Here is a 17,129-nt window from a genome sequence, read left to right on the forward strand (position 1 = left end):
TAAAATATTAAATAACTTTACCACTGTAGACCAAATTGATGTAATTTCAATTATAATGTCCTCCAAACCATCAACGTGCCTCCTCGACCCAATCCCAACCAAACTTTTTAAAGAGACCCTGCCTCTAACTATTGACACGATGTTAAATATAATAAATACCTCATTAGTTACTGGCTACGTGCCGCAGTCCTTTAAATATGCAGTGATTAAACCGCTCTTGAAAAAACCTACTCTTGATCCTGAAATTTTGGCCAATTATAGACCTATTTCTAACTTACCATTTCTCTCCGAAGTCCTTGAAAGAGTGGTAATTAAACAGCTCTGTCAGCACCTACAGGACAATAGTTTATTTGAACAGTTCCAGTCTGGCTTTCGAGCTCATCATAGCACTGAAACCGCATTAGTTAAAGTAACTAATGACTTGTTACTTGCCGCTGACGTTGGATTAGTCTCGATCCTGGTTCTGTTGGACCTGAGCGCAGCCTTTGACACAATCGACCATAATATCTTATTGCAGAGATTAGAATGTGACATAGGCATTAGAGGAGCAGCCCTCTGCTGGTTTAAATCATATTTATCTAATAGGTACCAGTTTGTCAATGTAAACCAACAATCATCATCGTACTCTAGAGTTAGTTATGGTGTGCCGCAAGGATCTGTCCTCGGGCCCATCTTGTTTACGCTGTATATGCTTCCTCTAGGTAATATCATCAGAAAACATAGCATTAACTTTCATTGTTACGCTGACGACACACAACTGTATTTATCAATTAAACCTGATCAGGTCAGGCAAGTAGAAAAACTAAGCGCCTGCGTCCGAGATATAAATACCTGGATGAGCACTAACTATCTTCTACTTAACCCTGAAAAGACAGAAGTCCTTATAATAGGCCCGAAAAGTGTTAGAGACTCTTTAGCTGCCCAGATAGTCACTCTGGACAATGTAAGTGTAGCCTCCAGCACCACAGTTAAAAACCTAGGAGTTTTATTTGACCCTGACTTATCGTTTAAAGCACACATTAAACAAACCTGTAGAACGGCTTTCTTTCACCTGCGCAACATCGCCAAAATTAGAAATATTTTATCTAAAAGCAATGCAGAAAAATTAATTCACGCGTTCGTTACATCGAGATTGGATTACTGTAACTCCCTACTTGCAGCTTGTCCTAAAAGCTCTCTAAAAGGTCTTCAGCTAGTTCAAAACGCAGCAGCAAGACTTTTAACAGGAACCAATAGAAGAGAGCACATCACCCCTGTGCTCCAGGCACTTCACTGGCTTCCAGTCGAGTTTAGAATTAAATTTAAAATACTCCTTCTTACATTTAAGACCATTAATGGGTTGGGGCCATCTTATCTCACCGATGCTCTGGTTCCATACCGCCCCAACAGAACACTCCGATCTCAGAATGCAGGTCTACTGGTAGTTCCCAGGGTTTATAAAAGTACTGTCGGAGCTAGAGCCTTTAGCCACCAAGCCCCTGTTTTATGGAATCAGCTTCCAGCTAGTATTAAAGAAGCCGAGACAGTCTGCACATTTAAGATTAGATTAAAAACGTTCCTATTCGACAAAGCTTATGGTTAGGCTAGTTGAAGTCGGAGTAGACTCACAGTTTAGTCTAAGCTGCACTAGAAGCTATAATGCTGGGGGCAGTACAGCGGCTGAGTTCTATCTCCTTTTCTTACTCTACCTACCACTTGTCTTACTTTATTTCTATTTTCCAATGTTAATATCTAGTTGTCTAGTCTCTTCATCACTAGTCACCCGGTGTCCCCTTTCCCCCCTCCCCTCTGGGGAGGGGCTATTTTTCAGCTGCAGCCTCCTGACTGTCCGGACCCCTGGCTGGATAGACGTCCTCGCTGCTACCCCCGTCTCATCTGACTAGAGGGACTTCTTCTTGCTCCTTTACTCCACTGTATTTTTACGGACTATAATTTCGCTTGCTAATTCCCATTAGCCGTTCTGGGGTTCCTGTCTATCCGTCCTGGGAGTGGATCTCTCCTGACTGTGGTACTCCCCAAGGTTTCTCATTTTTCTCCCAATTGACTCTGGAGTTTTTGGAGTTTTTCCTTGCCGGCATGGAGGGTCTTAAGGATAGGGGATACCCAGGACTTGAACTGCATCTATTCATCTTTGTTGCTTCATTTCTAATTGTGTATCATATTGCCTCTGTAAAGCCCTTTGAGACTTCTGTTGTGATTGAGGGCTATACAAATAAAATTGAATTGAATTAATTGAATTAATTGAATTAATTTTTCCGTTTAAAATTTTACAAATTTTATTGAACCGAAAACATTAAGAGGGGTTTTAATATCAAATTATTATCAGTCATACTAACATTTATCTTTTAAGAACTACCATAATTTTCGCACTATAAGGCGCACCTGACTATAAGCTGCCACCCACCAAACTTGACAAGAAAACGACATTTGTTCATATATATAAACCGCAGCTGTCCCCACTGTATTATGGGATATTTACACCAAAAGATATTAACTGGTAACACTTTATTTGACAGCGGTATCAGTAGAGTGTCATAAGACCAAATGAACCACCATGAATCTTTGAACCAATTGGCTGCAAAGCTTCATTGCTTCAAGAAGTTTAATTTGGCCGTCACTACTCCCTTGGAGGAGACAGTCAACCTCTGCTGCCACCTGCTATCAACACTGTTGTCATCCAATATGCCTCCTAGCATGCATTGCAGCACTACAGATGTAAATAACAATCAAAATTCATGTTCTATGCCAATCGTTTCTTCAGTTACTGTTCCAGTTGTTTCATTAATTGCTAGTTATGGTATTTAGTAACACTTTATTTGTCAGTGGCGCCATAAGACTGTCATAAGACCATCATAACTATGATACATCACTGCCATGAGCCTTAATAAATGCTTATGACAGATGTCATTTTTAGGGCTGTCAAAATTGTCCCATTAATGGGCGGTAATTAATTTTTTAATTAATCACGTTAAAATATTTGACGCAATTACCGCACATGCTCCGCTCAAACAGATTAAAATGACAGCACAGTGCAATCTCCATTTGTTACTTGTGTTTTTTGGAGTTTTATCGCCCTCTGCTGGTGCTTGCTGATTTTATGGGCTTAAGCACCAATGAGCATTGTGTAATTATTGACATCAACAATGGCGGGCTACTAGTTTATTTTTTGATTAAATAAATTTTACAAATTTCATTAAAACGAAAACATTAAGAGGGTTTTTTATATAAAATTTCTATAACTTGTACCAACATTTTTCTTTTAAGAACTACAAGTCTTTCTATCCATGGATCGCTTTAACAGAATGTTAATAATGTCAATGCCATCTTGTTGATTTATTGTTATAATAAACAAATACAGTACTTATGTACCGGATGTTGAATGTATATATCCATCTTGTGTCTTATCTTTCCATTCCAACAATAATTTACGGAAAAATATGGCATATTTTACAGATGGTTTGAATTGCGATTAATTACGATTAATTAATTTTTAAGCTGTAATTAACTCGATTAAAAATTCTAATCGTTTGACAGCCTTAGTCATTTTGTGTTATCCGGCAAATGATCCGAGCTGCACAGAAATGGAGTTAGTGATATAATTTGCTGGATGACACTTAATGACATCTGTCATAAGTATTCAGTAATGCTTATAATAGTGTCATGTCATAATTTTGACTGTCTTACAGCAGTCTTATGACACCGCTGTCAAATAAAGTGTTACCTATTAACCCAAATAAATAAACAAATAAGCCGCACTGGACTATAAGCCGTAGGATCCAAAATGAAGGAAAAAAGTGGGTTATAGTCCGAAAATTACGGTACATGTCTTTCTATCCGTGGTTCCCTTTAAAAACACATTTGTAAAGAAAGTCAGCGATAGATTAATAACTCCAAAGTGATTAATTAACATAAGAGCCGACTAAAGTAGCTATGCTAACGTACACACTTAAAGGAATGCTCAAAGTATGCTTACACAAAAGCAGTCAACGTCACACACACAAAAAAAAGCTAAGAGCTAAAGCAACATAAAGAGCTTTAGGGACTGTTTGTTGTGTTCCATTCTGAGTGGACACAGAAACCCACACACGCGCCCTAATAAAAATGTCAAAGTGAAACATTTCAGACGTGATCCTTATCAACACTGCTCTGAATTGCAAAGCGCGCTGAGCTGCTATCTTAGCTCAGAAGAAGCTACGCGCTCACCAATTAGCGATAAGCCAAAAATGCTAATGAGGGTCAGCATGAGACTTCAGCCTGAAGAGTGTCCTTTTTATGCACCACGCTCTTCTTCTTCTTGTCAGCCAAATAGAATATTTTCCCGTGGCACAGTAATAAGAGGGACATATTGTTGAAAGGGCAGCGGTTGCTTGGCAAAAAAAAAAAAAAAAAAAAAAAAAAAAGGAAAAAATACAATGAAGGTGTGAAGCCAAGGATTTTTTCTTCTTTAGGGCTGTCATATACACACTTCTGATTAATGTCAATTATGTCATCTTCGATTTAGCGCAGGGGTGTCAAATGTACTCCGATACTCCCGGAATCCTTCAAATTTTAAAATTTAGAATCCATTTTTCGATGCCGTGACCGCCGAGCGGAAAAAATTGCTGGCGAACACTAGAGGTGGGAATCTTTGGGCACCTAACGATTTGATTACGATTACGATTCAGAAGCTCCGATTCGATTATGAATTGATTGTTGACCCCCCCATTAGTTCCAAAATTGTTCAAAAATCCTCTCAGGCTAAACCAAACTAATATTTCATTATCAAGTTAACTGTTAAAATCAGTAAAAATCAGTTAACTGTTAAAATCAGTAAATTAAATACCGTCCCCATAAAGTCCCCATTCTGAATCGGCAGCTTTAAACTACATTCAATTAATTTAATGATGTGAATGAACCGTTAAAATTGTTATAATTGCTATTGGGGTTGTTCCGATCATGTTTTTTTGCTCCCGATCCGATCGTTTTAGTTTGAGTATCTGCCGATCCCGATATTTCCCGATCCGATTGCTTTTTTTTGCTCCCGATTCAATTCCAATCATTCCGGATAATTTTTCCCGATCATATACATTTTGGCAATGCATTAAGAAAAAAATGAATAAAACTCAGACGAATATATACATTCAACATACAGTACATACGTACTGTATTTGTTTATTATAACAATAAATCCTCAAAATGGCATTTACATTATTAACATTCTTTCTGTGAGAGGGATCCACGGATAGAAAGACTTGTAATTCTTAAGGATAAATGTGACTTTGTATATTGTGACTAAATATTGCCATCTAGTGTATTTGTTGAGCTTTCAGTAAATGATACTGTAGCCATTTAACTGTTCTGCCCAAATGCATGATGGGAAGTGAAACCATGACTGTGCGTAGGGGCACCAATTGATATATCTTCTCTGCGTTGGGAAGTAACATAGGGTGTTAAGGAAAAGATCAACCACTCCCGTTTTTCCCCACATTGTTTCCCATGATATTTCTAGTTGTTGAGAAAGGGATTTTGAAGGCTTTAGCCAATTAAAAAGAGGCTCCAAAGGCTGCCAAAATTCACTCTACTCATTTTATGCCGGCTGTTAGCTCTATATATAGGTAAAACGGCGCCATTATAGATTGAACGCGACAATGTGTGAGTGGGTCGTGCAGCGCGTGCGTTAATTGCGTTAAATCTTTTAACGTGATTAATTTAAAAAAAATTGATTACCGCCGTTTACGCGATAAATTTGATAGCCCAACTCTAAGCCAAAAGTAAAGACTCTGGATGAATGTAAAACATTTTGTCTGTAACGTTAAACACAATTAGAAAACGATTTAATTAAAAAAAAAATATATATATATATTATATATATATATATATATATATATATATATTATATATTATATATATATATTAAATATATTAAATATATTTTTTTGCCGATTCCGATACTTTGAAAATGACATGATCGGACCCGATCGATCGGGACATCTTTAATTGCTATTGTTATTCCATAATTTCCCTTCTGACTACTTTCGACATGTCAAAGTTTTAAAACTGTTTCTTCATTTAAAGATAGATTCAAGTCAAGATTTTGCCGATTTAGGTGTATTTTGGATAAAACGTTATTTAGGTTCGCTACAACAGAGCCTTCTAGAGAAGTCTACTGCTTTAAGATGGCGGCTGTTTACAACGCGGCAACTACTAAACGGCAAGTCTGTCATTTTCCATCTAGTTCTACATAAATGTGATATCTATTATAGCAGTATGTGTCCGTATGTTTGTAGCAACTAGCAACATTGTTTGAAGCAGCTGTCGGCCGCAGTCAGGTATTGTTTTTTTATCTAGCGGTATGAGTTGTACATGATATTTACTCTCGGTCCGTTCCTCTTTGCGTCCCGAAGACCGCGCTGACAGTGTTTTAGTTCTGCTTTACCTTGTATAATTCAATAATCGGAACTTGGATGTTTGTGAACTGTTCTCGAATCTTCCACGGCCGAATCGTGAATAATCTAAGAATGGGAAATTTCACACGCCTCTAGCGAACACCACGAAGAAGAAGCCACATGAAGTGTGTGTTTGTGCATTGCAACTTGATTTCAACCATGGACACGGTGCAGCGGTGCTCAAAAGTTTGGCTGAACTTCACAAAGAAACATGACCAGTCAGCTCAGTGCAACATTTGCAACACGGCTAAAGTGCTGGCCAAAAGTATTGGCACCCCTGCAATTGTATCAGGTTATGCTCAGTTTCTCCAAGAAAATGATTGCAATTGCAAATGCTTTGATAGTAATATCTTCACTTATTTTGCTTGCAATGAAAATTCACAAAAGAGAATGGGAAAAAAAATATTTTAAACAAAACTCCAAAAATGGGACGGGCAAAAGTATGGGCACCCCTTGAAAAATCATGTGATGCTTCTCTAATTTGTGTAGTTAACAGCACCTGTTACTTACCTGTGGTACATAACAGGTGGTAGCAATAACTAAATCACACTTGCAGCCAGTATAAATGGAATAAAGTTGACTCAACATCTGTCCTGCGTCCTTGTGTGTACCACATTAAGCATGGACAAAACAAAGAAGACCAAATAACTGTCTGAGGACTTGAGAAACAAAATTGTGAGGAAGCATGGGCAATCTCAAGGCTACAAGTCGATCACCAAAGACCTGAATGTTCCTGTGTCTACCTTGCGCAGTGTCATCAATAAGTGTAAAGCCCATGGTACTGTGGCTAACCTCCCTAGATTTGGACGGAAAAGAAAAATTGACCAGAGATTTAAACAAAAGATTGTGCGGATGGTGGATAGAGAACTTCGACTAACATCCAAACAAGTTTAAGTTGTCCCGTAGTCCTAGGGTACAACAGTGTGAACCCTTACTAGAATGAAAAGGGACTCAATGGTAGGATATGCAGGAAGATCCCACTGACCCAAAAACATAAAAAAAAGACATAAAAAAGCCAGGCTGGAGTTTGCCAAAACTTACCTGAGAGAGCCAAAAAAGTTTTGGAAGAATGTTTTCTGGTCAGGTGAGACAAAAGTAGAGCTTTTTGGGAAAAGGCATCAACATAGAGTTTATGGGGAAAAAAATGAGGCCTTCAAAGAAAAGAACACTGTCCCCACAGTCAAACATGGCGGAGGTTCCCTGATGTTTTGGAGTTGCTTTACTGCCTCTGGCACTGGACTGCTTGATCGTGTGCATGGCATTATGAAGTCTGAAGGCTACCAACAAATTTTGTAGCATAATGTAAGGCCCAGTGAGAGAAAGCTGGGTCTCCCTCAGAGGTCATGGGTCTAACAGCAGGACAGTGACCCAAAACACACCTCAAAAAGCACTAGAAAATGGTTTGAGAGAAAGCACTTGAGACTTCTAAAGTGGCCAGCAATGAGTCCAGACCTGAATCCCATAAAACACCTGTGGAGGGATCTGAAAATCGCAGTTTGGAAAAGGCACCCTTCAAATCTCAGAGACCTGGAGCAGTTGGCCAAAGAAGAATTGGCTAATGTCCTGGGTCGTCCCCGGGGCCTCCTGCCGGTGGGACATGCCCGGAACACCCTCCGGGAGACGTCCAGGAGGCATCCAAACCAGATGCCCGAGCCACCTCAGCTGGCTCCTCTCTACGGGGAGGAGTAGCTGCTTGACTCAGAGTCCCTCCCGGATGACCGAGCTTCTCACCCTATCATCTAAGGGAGAGCCCGGACACCCTGCGGAGGAAACTCATTTCGGCCGCTTGTATCCGGGATCTTGTTCTTTCGGTCACGACCCACAGCTCGTTACCCTAGGTGAAGGTAGGAACGTACATAGACTGGTAGATCGAGAGCTTTGCCTTTCGACTCAGCTCCTTCTTCACCACTACGGACCGGTGCAGAGTCCGCATTACTGCAGCTGTTGCACCGATCCGCCTGTCGATCTCCCTCCTAGCGTCACTCGTGAACAAAACCCCAAGATACTTAAACTCCTCCACTTGGGGCAGGATCTCATCCCCGACCCGGAGAGGACACTCCACCCTTTTCCGACTGAGGACCATGGTCTCGGATTTGGAGGTGCTGACCTTCATCCCAACCACTTCACACTCAGCTGCGAAAATTATGAACAGAATCAGTGACAAAGGGCAGCCTTGGCGGAGGCCAACCCTCACTGGGAACAAATTCGACTTACTGCCGGCAATGCGGACCAAACTCTGACACTGATCGTATAGGGACCGAACAGCCCTTACCAAGGGGCTCGGTACCCCGTACTCCCGGAGCACCCCCCACCGGATACCCCGAGGCACACGGTTCCCCGAGGCCTTCTCCAGTTCCACAAAACACATGTAAACTGGTTGGGCGAACTCCCATGCACCCTCGAGGACCCAGCCGAGGGTGTAGAGCTGGTCCACTGTTCCACAGCCGGGACGAAAACCACACTGCTCCTCCTGAATCTGAGATTCACTTCTCGACGGACCCTTCTCTCCAGCACCCCTGAATACACTTTACCAGGGAGGCTGAGGAGTGTGATCCCTCTATAATTGAAACATACCCTCCGGTCCCCCTTCTTAAAAAGGGGGACCACCACTCCGGTCTGGCAATCCAGAGGCACTGTCCCCGATGTCCACGCGATGTTGTAGAGGCGTGTCAGCCACGACAGCCCCACAACATCCAGAGCCTTTAGGAACTCCGGGCGAATCTCATCTACCCCCTGGGACTTGCCACAAGGAGCTTTCCAACTGCCTCAGTGACTTTAACCCCAGACTTCATAGCCTTCAAATGTGGACGGAAATTTTTACAGCACAAACAAGCACAAACTTAACACAAATGAATCGCACTTTTTTCAGCCGGTTTAGCTCAAAATGGGGGGCTAGTTGACCTCAGAATGGCATAATATCTCAAAAGCGATAGCAGCACAAACCAGCACAAACGACTGACATTTTTATATAAATTTGCGTCTGATGGGGGCCAACTTCACGGAGGTACACACACTCACCTCCGTTGGCGTTCTCGTGGCAGGTTCCTCCATTCTGGCAAGGGTTGTCGTCGCAGGGTCCGCCTTTTCCGCAGCACTCGTAGACCCCGAACACCCTCCTCCTGCCGAAACCCGTCCACGCAGACGCATCCCCAGACCGGATTTGCTCCCCATTGAGCTCCAGATTGTCCAGACAGCCCCGAAACCGGCGTCCGGCGAAGAGCAGTGCCACGCCGGCGCGCATCAGGCGGCACGGTGACCTCAAATCAGCGGAGGCTGGTGGCCGGTTGTCCAAGGTGAGCCTTAAGGACATAGAGCTGATTTCCAGAAAGACGTGGTGCCAGCGCCCTTCCGATACAGGGTTGGAGGCCAGAGTCAGCTGTGAGGAAGGCTGGATTCCACAGCTGAAGGCAAAATGAAGACGACCGTCCTTCACCTGAACACAGAAAACAACAAGATCAGTTTTTGCATGCGAGTCCAAAATTTCGTTCATTCCCTGTCAGCCGTCCCATTTCAATACGACTGGACTTCTATGGCGGTCAATAGCAGCTGATGAGTTCATTTTGAGGAATTTCAAAGTATTGCCATACAGTCATTTGAAAATATTAGAACACCCTGTGTGTTTTCTAACATATTTGGTCATATGGATATTTAATATCAATTCTAAAAATCTTGAGAGATTCAAGTAATAGAACTAAAAAATTAAAACTGAAAAAAAAAATATTTTTTTAAATAACTTTGTGTAAAATGTAATTTTAAATTATTGCAATTTCTGTTGAAGAATAAATTAGGAGAACCCCCACATTCAATCCCACTTAACACACTAAGCACATTATTAGAACATCATTACCCAGTGTTTTGAAGGGGGCTTGCCTTGTTTAAACCTCACATCGTGAGGATAAGTGGCTCGGAAAATGAATGAATGAATTTAGTTTGGTGTGCCTCTGACTGTTGAAGTGAGAGAAAACACCATGGTGAGATCAAAGGAGCTGTCTGAGGCCTTCAGAAAGAAGATTGTAAACGCTTATGAGTCTGGTAAGGGATTTCAAAAGATCTCAAAAGAATATAAAATCAGCCATTCCACTGTCCGGAAAATAGTTTACAAGTGGAGGACATTCAGAACAACTGCCAACATGCCCAGGTCTGCCATCCAAGCAAGTTAATCCCAAGCGCAGACCGCAAGATGCTAAAAGAGGGCTCCAAAACCCCTAAAATGTCCTCATGGACCTACAGCAGGCTCTTGCTACTGTTGATGTGAAAGTGCAGGTCTCTACAATCAGAAAGAGACTTCACAAGTTTAACCTTCATGGTAAGTGTGCAAGAAGGAGGCCTTTGCTGTCCAAGAAGAACATGAAGGCCAGACTGGAGTTTGCCAGAGTGAATGTAGACAAAGACCAGGACTTCTGGAATAATGTTCTTTGGACAGATGAATCTAAATCTGAATTATTTGGACACTAAAACAGAGGACACGTTTGGCGCAAACCTCATAATGCATTCCAGGAAAAGAACGTCATACCCACTATGAAGCATGGAGGTGGAAGTTTCGTGGTTTGGGGATGCTTTTCTACAGTAGGAACTGGCCAGCTCACCTACATAGAATCCACCATGAATTATATCTTCTATCAGATGTTATTTGAGGACCATGTGAGATCATCTGTGAAAAAAGCTGAAGCAAAACTGGACCCTCCAACATGACAATGACCCCAAACATGCCAGTAAATCCACCAAGGACTGGAAGAAAAATGAAGAAATGGAGAGTCCTGGAATGGGCGAGTCAAAGCCCAGATCTTAATCCCATTGAGATTTTGTGGGGTGACTTGAAACAGGCAAGAAACCCCTTAAACATCTCACAGCTGAGAGTATTCTGCGTTGAGGAGTAGGGCAAACTTTCTTCAGACCGATGTCAAAGACTGGTAGATGGCTACAAAAAGCGTCTCACTGAAGTTATTTCAGCCAAAGGGGGTAACACTAGCTATTAATAGTAGGATGTCCTAACTTTTTCCTCAGTTAGAATATGCATTTTTGTTAGTAAATTTGGGTTTAATGAGTAAAACAATGCTAATTTCTGTTGTTTACCTGCAATTAAATCACTTTCTTTTCCAGAGATGAAGAAAAACTAGATCAGACATCACTATGTGAACATTTCTTGATAAAGAACTGAATATTTAATGGGGTGTCCTAATTTTTTCAAATGACTGTATGTGACCATTTCAATATAGTCGATATGTTAATTAAAAAAATGGCGGTACAGGTCTCGATACAACTTGTATCATTTGTTTAATGATGAAAATGACCATAACCAGTGACGTGCGGTGAGGTTCATGGTTGGTGAGGCACTGACTCCTTTAGTGTCAGATTTCCAAATATATAAACCAAAAAGGGTAGCTTATTCAATTGGCTACTGGTTATTTCATATCTCATCAGCATTCTTCACAAAACAGGCACACACGGTACATATTATCGATACGTAAAAGTAAGAAAATAACATGCATTTGCTCTACACCCTCAATGTGTTGGCCGTCACCATTCTATAATTAATGCAACATAAATGAGAGTAAAGAGTGGTGTACAAAACCACAGAATTCAATTCTGACCTTTAGTGAAATATTCAGTTGTTTTTAAAACTTTTAATTCTGAAACTTTAATCAATTTATTACAGATTGCTAAACAAAAAGTGTGAAAAGAAAAATAATATTTTATTTAAGGCCAAAATTTAGTTTTTAAATATTCTATTGTATTTTTCTTGGTCCAAGCATTTTTTTTTTTTTTTTTTTTTTAATAAGATTGAAATGAAAACTGTTTGTGGTCTTGCGCCTGTCCTTCACCACAAAAACCGGCGTTACTTTGGAAGGGCATAGGTTTTGTCTCAACATTCGTAGGGACGATATAACAGCATAACCTGCATGTAGGTACATTTTTTGCTGGGGACGGGACATTAATTAGACCAAACAGATTGGATGAAGGGGGCAAAGGGCCACATTTCTAATGTATATGAACCTAATTAATTAATTGGCAAAATGATCAATGCAAAATAAATCCTTATCTACTGATAATAACTTTTACGTGCATTGGTTTAGATGATACACTGTTCAATTCAAACCTTTGTTTTCAAAAAATACTAAAGAAACATTTTGAAAACTTCCTGAATAAATGTCTGGTTTTTATTAGCAAACATAAACATAGTGAAAATAATTCACTTAATAATGGTAGGGTCAATTCTATCCTTACAACATATGGAACTATTGAAAGATCTAAATTCTCTATATAACTGAACATTATATCATGCAAAAAAGGTAAGGTTGCTTAAATGTTGGTGGGGACAATTTTAGCATGCTGAAAAGTTGGTAGTGTTATGTCCCTACCGTCCCTATGCAAACCTACGCCCTTTTAGTAAAAGTCCTCCTTATTTTCCTTTACTTTAAAAAAAAAATCTCTCCGCCTCAATGGAGAGGATTGCTTCAATTAGATCGTTCTGTGTTCTATTTGACAAGCCAGAAAACACAGTGGATGTGTCCAAATGTCTAGCTAAACTTTCATCTTTCTCAGCAAAACCATGTAATCGTTCTACATATATGCCACTTTTAGAAGAGCTACACGCTCATCGTTACCACGAAATGTTAATTCCTGTTTAGCTAGGATGCAGGTTGCATTAATGAGGTCTTTCAAACTCTTTTCTTTACCTTAGCTTTTGAGGATGCTACCGTTGAGCTTCCGCTGTTCGTCATAGCCAAATCGATCCTTGAGCTTCCAAAAGTTTTTAAAGCAAACAGGCTTTGAATGTGAGTGGTCGAGCTCTCATGTTTGCTGAGGCTTCGTGGTTGTTTTTTAATGTCACAATATCTCGTGTTAGTCCAGACATTGGCACAAGTTGAGAAGAAAAGGCAGGGAAAGCAGCAAAGGCGATTTTTCGAAGGACAGCCACATAGACAGTCTTTTCGGGTGTACCAGTCCGTTTGAAAAGCGCGAGTTATCCTCTGTCCGGTAGTTTGAAGCAAACCTTTTAGCGCCGGACAACACCAGCGTTGTGTTAACCGCGTCCACTTTTAACGGAAAGTCCAGTTTCACGTACGCCCCCTTGCAGTGTGGCAGAGTACTATCTGCCGCAGCCTGTGTCTTTTCACTGCGGTTTTATTTCCCATCAGCAAAACTAAATATGTCGCTAACAAACATTAAACTTTAAGGGTTAAAGACATTAGCCAGACTGAGGAAAATCAGGTCAAATAAACGTATCTGGAAACATTATAATGGCGACATGCAGATGTACGGCAACCAGCACGCTCCAATTCCATGTATCAACCCAGTTTGTTAAGGATTGCGCAATCAGAGGTGAGGCTTTACTCGTTGCTGCCGCACCTCTCGTTTCATTTCTTTATTTGAACAGGAAATAGGCAAATTCAGCGATTTTGACTATAAAAAATGTTTGAAATGAGTCATAAATAAAGAGCAATGGACAAATATTAATATAAATTTGATGCTATAATTATTTTTTTGTCATGATGACAGGTGAGGCTCTGCCTCACCTGCCTCCCCTGACCGCACGTCACTGACCATAACGCATTTTCTCGTGATGAGGCTTCAAGCTCGATGCGGTTAAATGGACAGAGGAGTCAAGAGTACACTTGATTTTCCTGGTTTTGTGCGCTCACATTTTCACTTTAGCACATCCTTTCACAGGCTCCACATGTCAACATGAACATTCTATCGATTTTATCGCTCAATTACAGCAATTCGCCCGCCGGTACAACAGTTGCCTGCTCAGTATTGATTGAATAGCTCATGGTAGACATTTAAAAATCCACAAAGTAAGGTAAACAAGCACTGCAACAAATGTTCCAGGGAATATTTTCACGATCACAATGTTTACGTTTACTTTCATGAGTCATTTCTGTTGTTCTTACTTTAAAATGGCCTTTCCGAGTTACTTCAAGGCCAGTCTTTTTCATTTGTTGAACGTAAAAGGGGAAGTTCAGAATTGTTGACATGAGGCTTCAACTTTGAGTTAGCGGGAGTTTAATTAGTCGATGGAGTCGATTTCAACCACCATTGACTCGCGCTTGCTTAGCCACTCCGGAGCTCTGAAACTAACAAATAACTGACAAACTGCACGTAATTTGTTGAGAACTCCACCGACTAATTCAGCCCCCGGTAACTCGAACATTAAGCCTAAGGTCAAAATTTCTTCCCCTTAAAATACACTTTTGAGTACTTTTTTAAACATCAATTTAACCATTTAGCCCAGGGGTGTCCAAACTTTTTCTAAAGAGGGCCAGATATGGTGTGGTAAAAATGTGAGGGGCCGACCTTGGCTGACGTCCTTTACGTAGAACAATATATTTAAGCAAATTTTAGCAAGCCATTCTGTGTGTCACATTTGCTTTATTACCGTATTGGCCCGAATATAAGACGGCCCTGATTATAAGACGACCCCCTCTTTTACAAGACTCAAGTTTAAAAAAAGACTTTTTGAACACAAAATTAATTTTTATAGAGAAAATAAATAAATGGCATGGTCATGACAAATAACAGTCTTGTGCTGAATGGAGTATGAAATAATAAAAATGCATTTATTCAGGATGACATCGCAAAATTACTCCATAATGGTCAAAACTGTCGACTTCACCTTTACTGTCGCACCTCCCGAACGATATTTTATGACACCTAAATCGGACATATGTCATTTCCCTTCCCCGGCTTCGAAGAATGTAAACAAACCAGAAGGCGTGACAGCTAGCCGACATGCTAACCCGAACCGAGTGATGTTTCAAAGTCTTCAAAGCGGAAAATCACACATAACTATCCTGGATTATTTGACATGACGACCCGGTTGTCGATTGTCTACGCGGATCGGCAAACCGCCCGGCGGAGAGCAATTTACAGTTCGTTCCCCAGAGGAGGGTGGCTGGAGTTGTTGTGCAGCTAACGTGCTGCTGCTAATGAGCATTAGGAGAGCTTTTTACATGCCTATCAATGATCAAACGTAAGTAGTCCTTCATTTAAAGGAAGGTTGTAGTGTTTACTTTGTAATCGCTGTATTCGTATTTGACATAATACAAAACAAGATGTTTGCTCACTTCCTCGTAAGTCCAATGGTCCCACAGTAAATATCCACAGTGAATGGGAACCTTTTGAAACTCCAAAAAGGCGCATACGCCTCTCCCTCATACAGAATGATTTTTCTACAGCCGTTTAGCTGGCGTGATGCGAAAAATAAACGTATTAATCCGCAAAATCAGCTGAATCCTACGTCCTCATACACAATAGTACACTGTAGCGTGAAGAGGACGTCTTCTACCGTACACGTCACAGCGCCCTCCTCCTCAATGCAAGACCGAAGCCGGAAGTCAATCATTTTCATGGCGCGGGATTAAAAAAACTAAATAAAAATAGCAATCGCTTCCACACACATCCAAGTGGCCCATATCATTCAGGAGCATAAAATACCGCGTGTATTATGAAATAAACATGCTTTTTCGTGTCACATGCATGCTTTTTCGTGTCACATGCACTTTAAAGTGTTAAACTGTTATTTGTCATGACCATGCCATTTATTTAGCCGTTGGGGAGAATACTTGGATAAAAAGAATATCCTGTAAAAATATTGAAGTAAAGAGACAGAAACAATGACATTTTGCAGATCTCTTCGTTGCGTCTTCCTCGTTGTGAATAGTTCCCCCTCGACGGGCTGACTGGTCCTTCTCAAGCCATTCATTTAGCTATTGGGGAAAAATACTTGGATGAAAAGAATATCCTGTAAAAATATTGGAGTAGAGCAGTACTTCTCAAATAGTGGGGCGCGCCCCCCTAGGGGGGCGCAGAGCAATGCCAGGGGGGGCGCATGTGATCTCGGGGAACATGTTTTTTTTGTTTTGTTTTTTTTTGCCGTACTGGAATAAAGGGTACTTGCACATCCACTCAGTAGGTGGCAGTGGCGCTCTCATTTTCAGAGTGCGCGCAGTATTTTTGAACTAAGGAAGAGCACTCAGCACACACAGACAACAGATATGAAGAGCAGTGTGCCACCGCCGTTTTCGAAAGCCGTTTTCTGACCGGACTCACTCATGCAGCGACCCACTGTCTTGTCCGGTTCTCACGTCGCCGCCCGAGAAGTGCCATTTGCGGCTTGGGATCGTCACGACGACCGCCCTCACCTACGGTTCTACCTCGGCCGCCATAAATGCGCTTTTTTCGTGCCGTTTGCCTTTTAGCTTTGACTTTTAATACAGTGGGTGATGATGAAAGACTACTGTTTACTGTGTCTAAAAATAATTATAGCAGACAGCCAGAAGCCAAATCAATTAAGACGCCACTTAAAGACATTAGACCCCAATCTCATTGTTAAGCCGCTTGATTTTTTCAGTGAAAACGTGCCGAATATTGTCAACAATCTTCCTGCTTTGTCAGTGTTACATCAGTAAACCAGTGAGCATTGTTAGCATGTTCATTGCAAAATAACTCCACACCGTTGCAAAGGAGGTAAATACTGTGAGCAGCAAAAATAAAAACTGTCCTGTCCAAGGACACTTTTTTTCTTTTCTTTTATTCAGTTTTGTTTTTTCGGTCAAATTTTTTGGCATATTGGGTGAATGTTTCTAATCAATTTTAATTTGTTATTATTTACTGATTTTATTACATTTTATTGTTCTGTATCAAATGGTCAAAAATGTACCTTGAGTGTATTTTTTAGTTTGGATGTGAATTTTTTTTTTT

General features: G+C 40.8%; 1 protein-coding gene across 2 annotated transcripts in view; it reads right to left on the reverse strand.

The window, feature by feature from the left end:
- fat2 (FAT atypical cadherin 2) overlaps nt 1–17,129 on the reverse strand; it is a 309,284-nt gene that overhangs the window by 43,993 nt on the left and 248,162 nt on the right. For both annotated transcript variants that reach the window (XM_057850154.1, XM_057850155.1), the window contains one exon: nt 9,444–9,858. In XM_057850154.1, coding sequence (XP_057706137.1) covers nt 9,444–9,858 — 415 coding nt within the window. The remainder of the gene's footprint in view (nt 1–9,443; nt 9,859–17,129) is intronic.

This window comes from Corythoichthys intestinalis, chromosome 11, assembly GCF_030265065.1.
Source record: "Corythoichthys intestinalis isolate RoL2023-P3 chromosome 11, ASM3026506v1, whole genome shotgun sequence".
In the NCBI taxonomy this organism is placed as follows: domain Eukaryota; kingdom Metazoa; phylum Chordata; class Actinopteri; order Syngnathiformes; family Syngnathidae; genus Corythoichthys; species Corythoichthys intestinalis.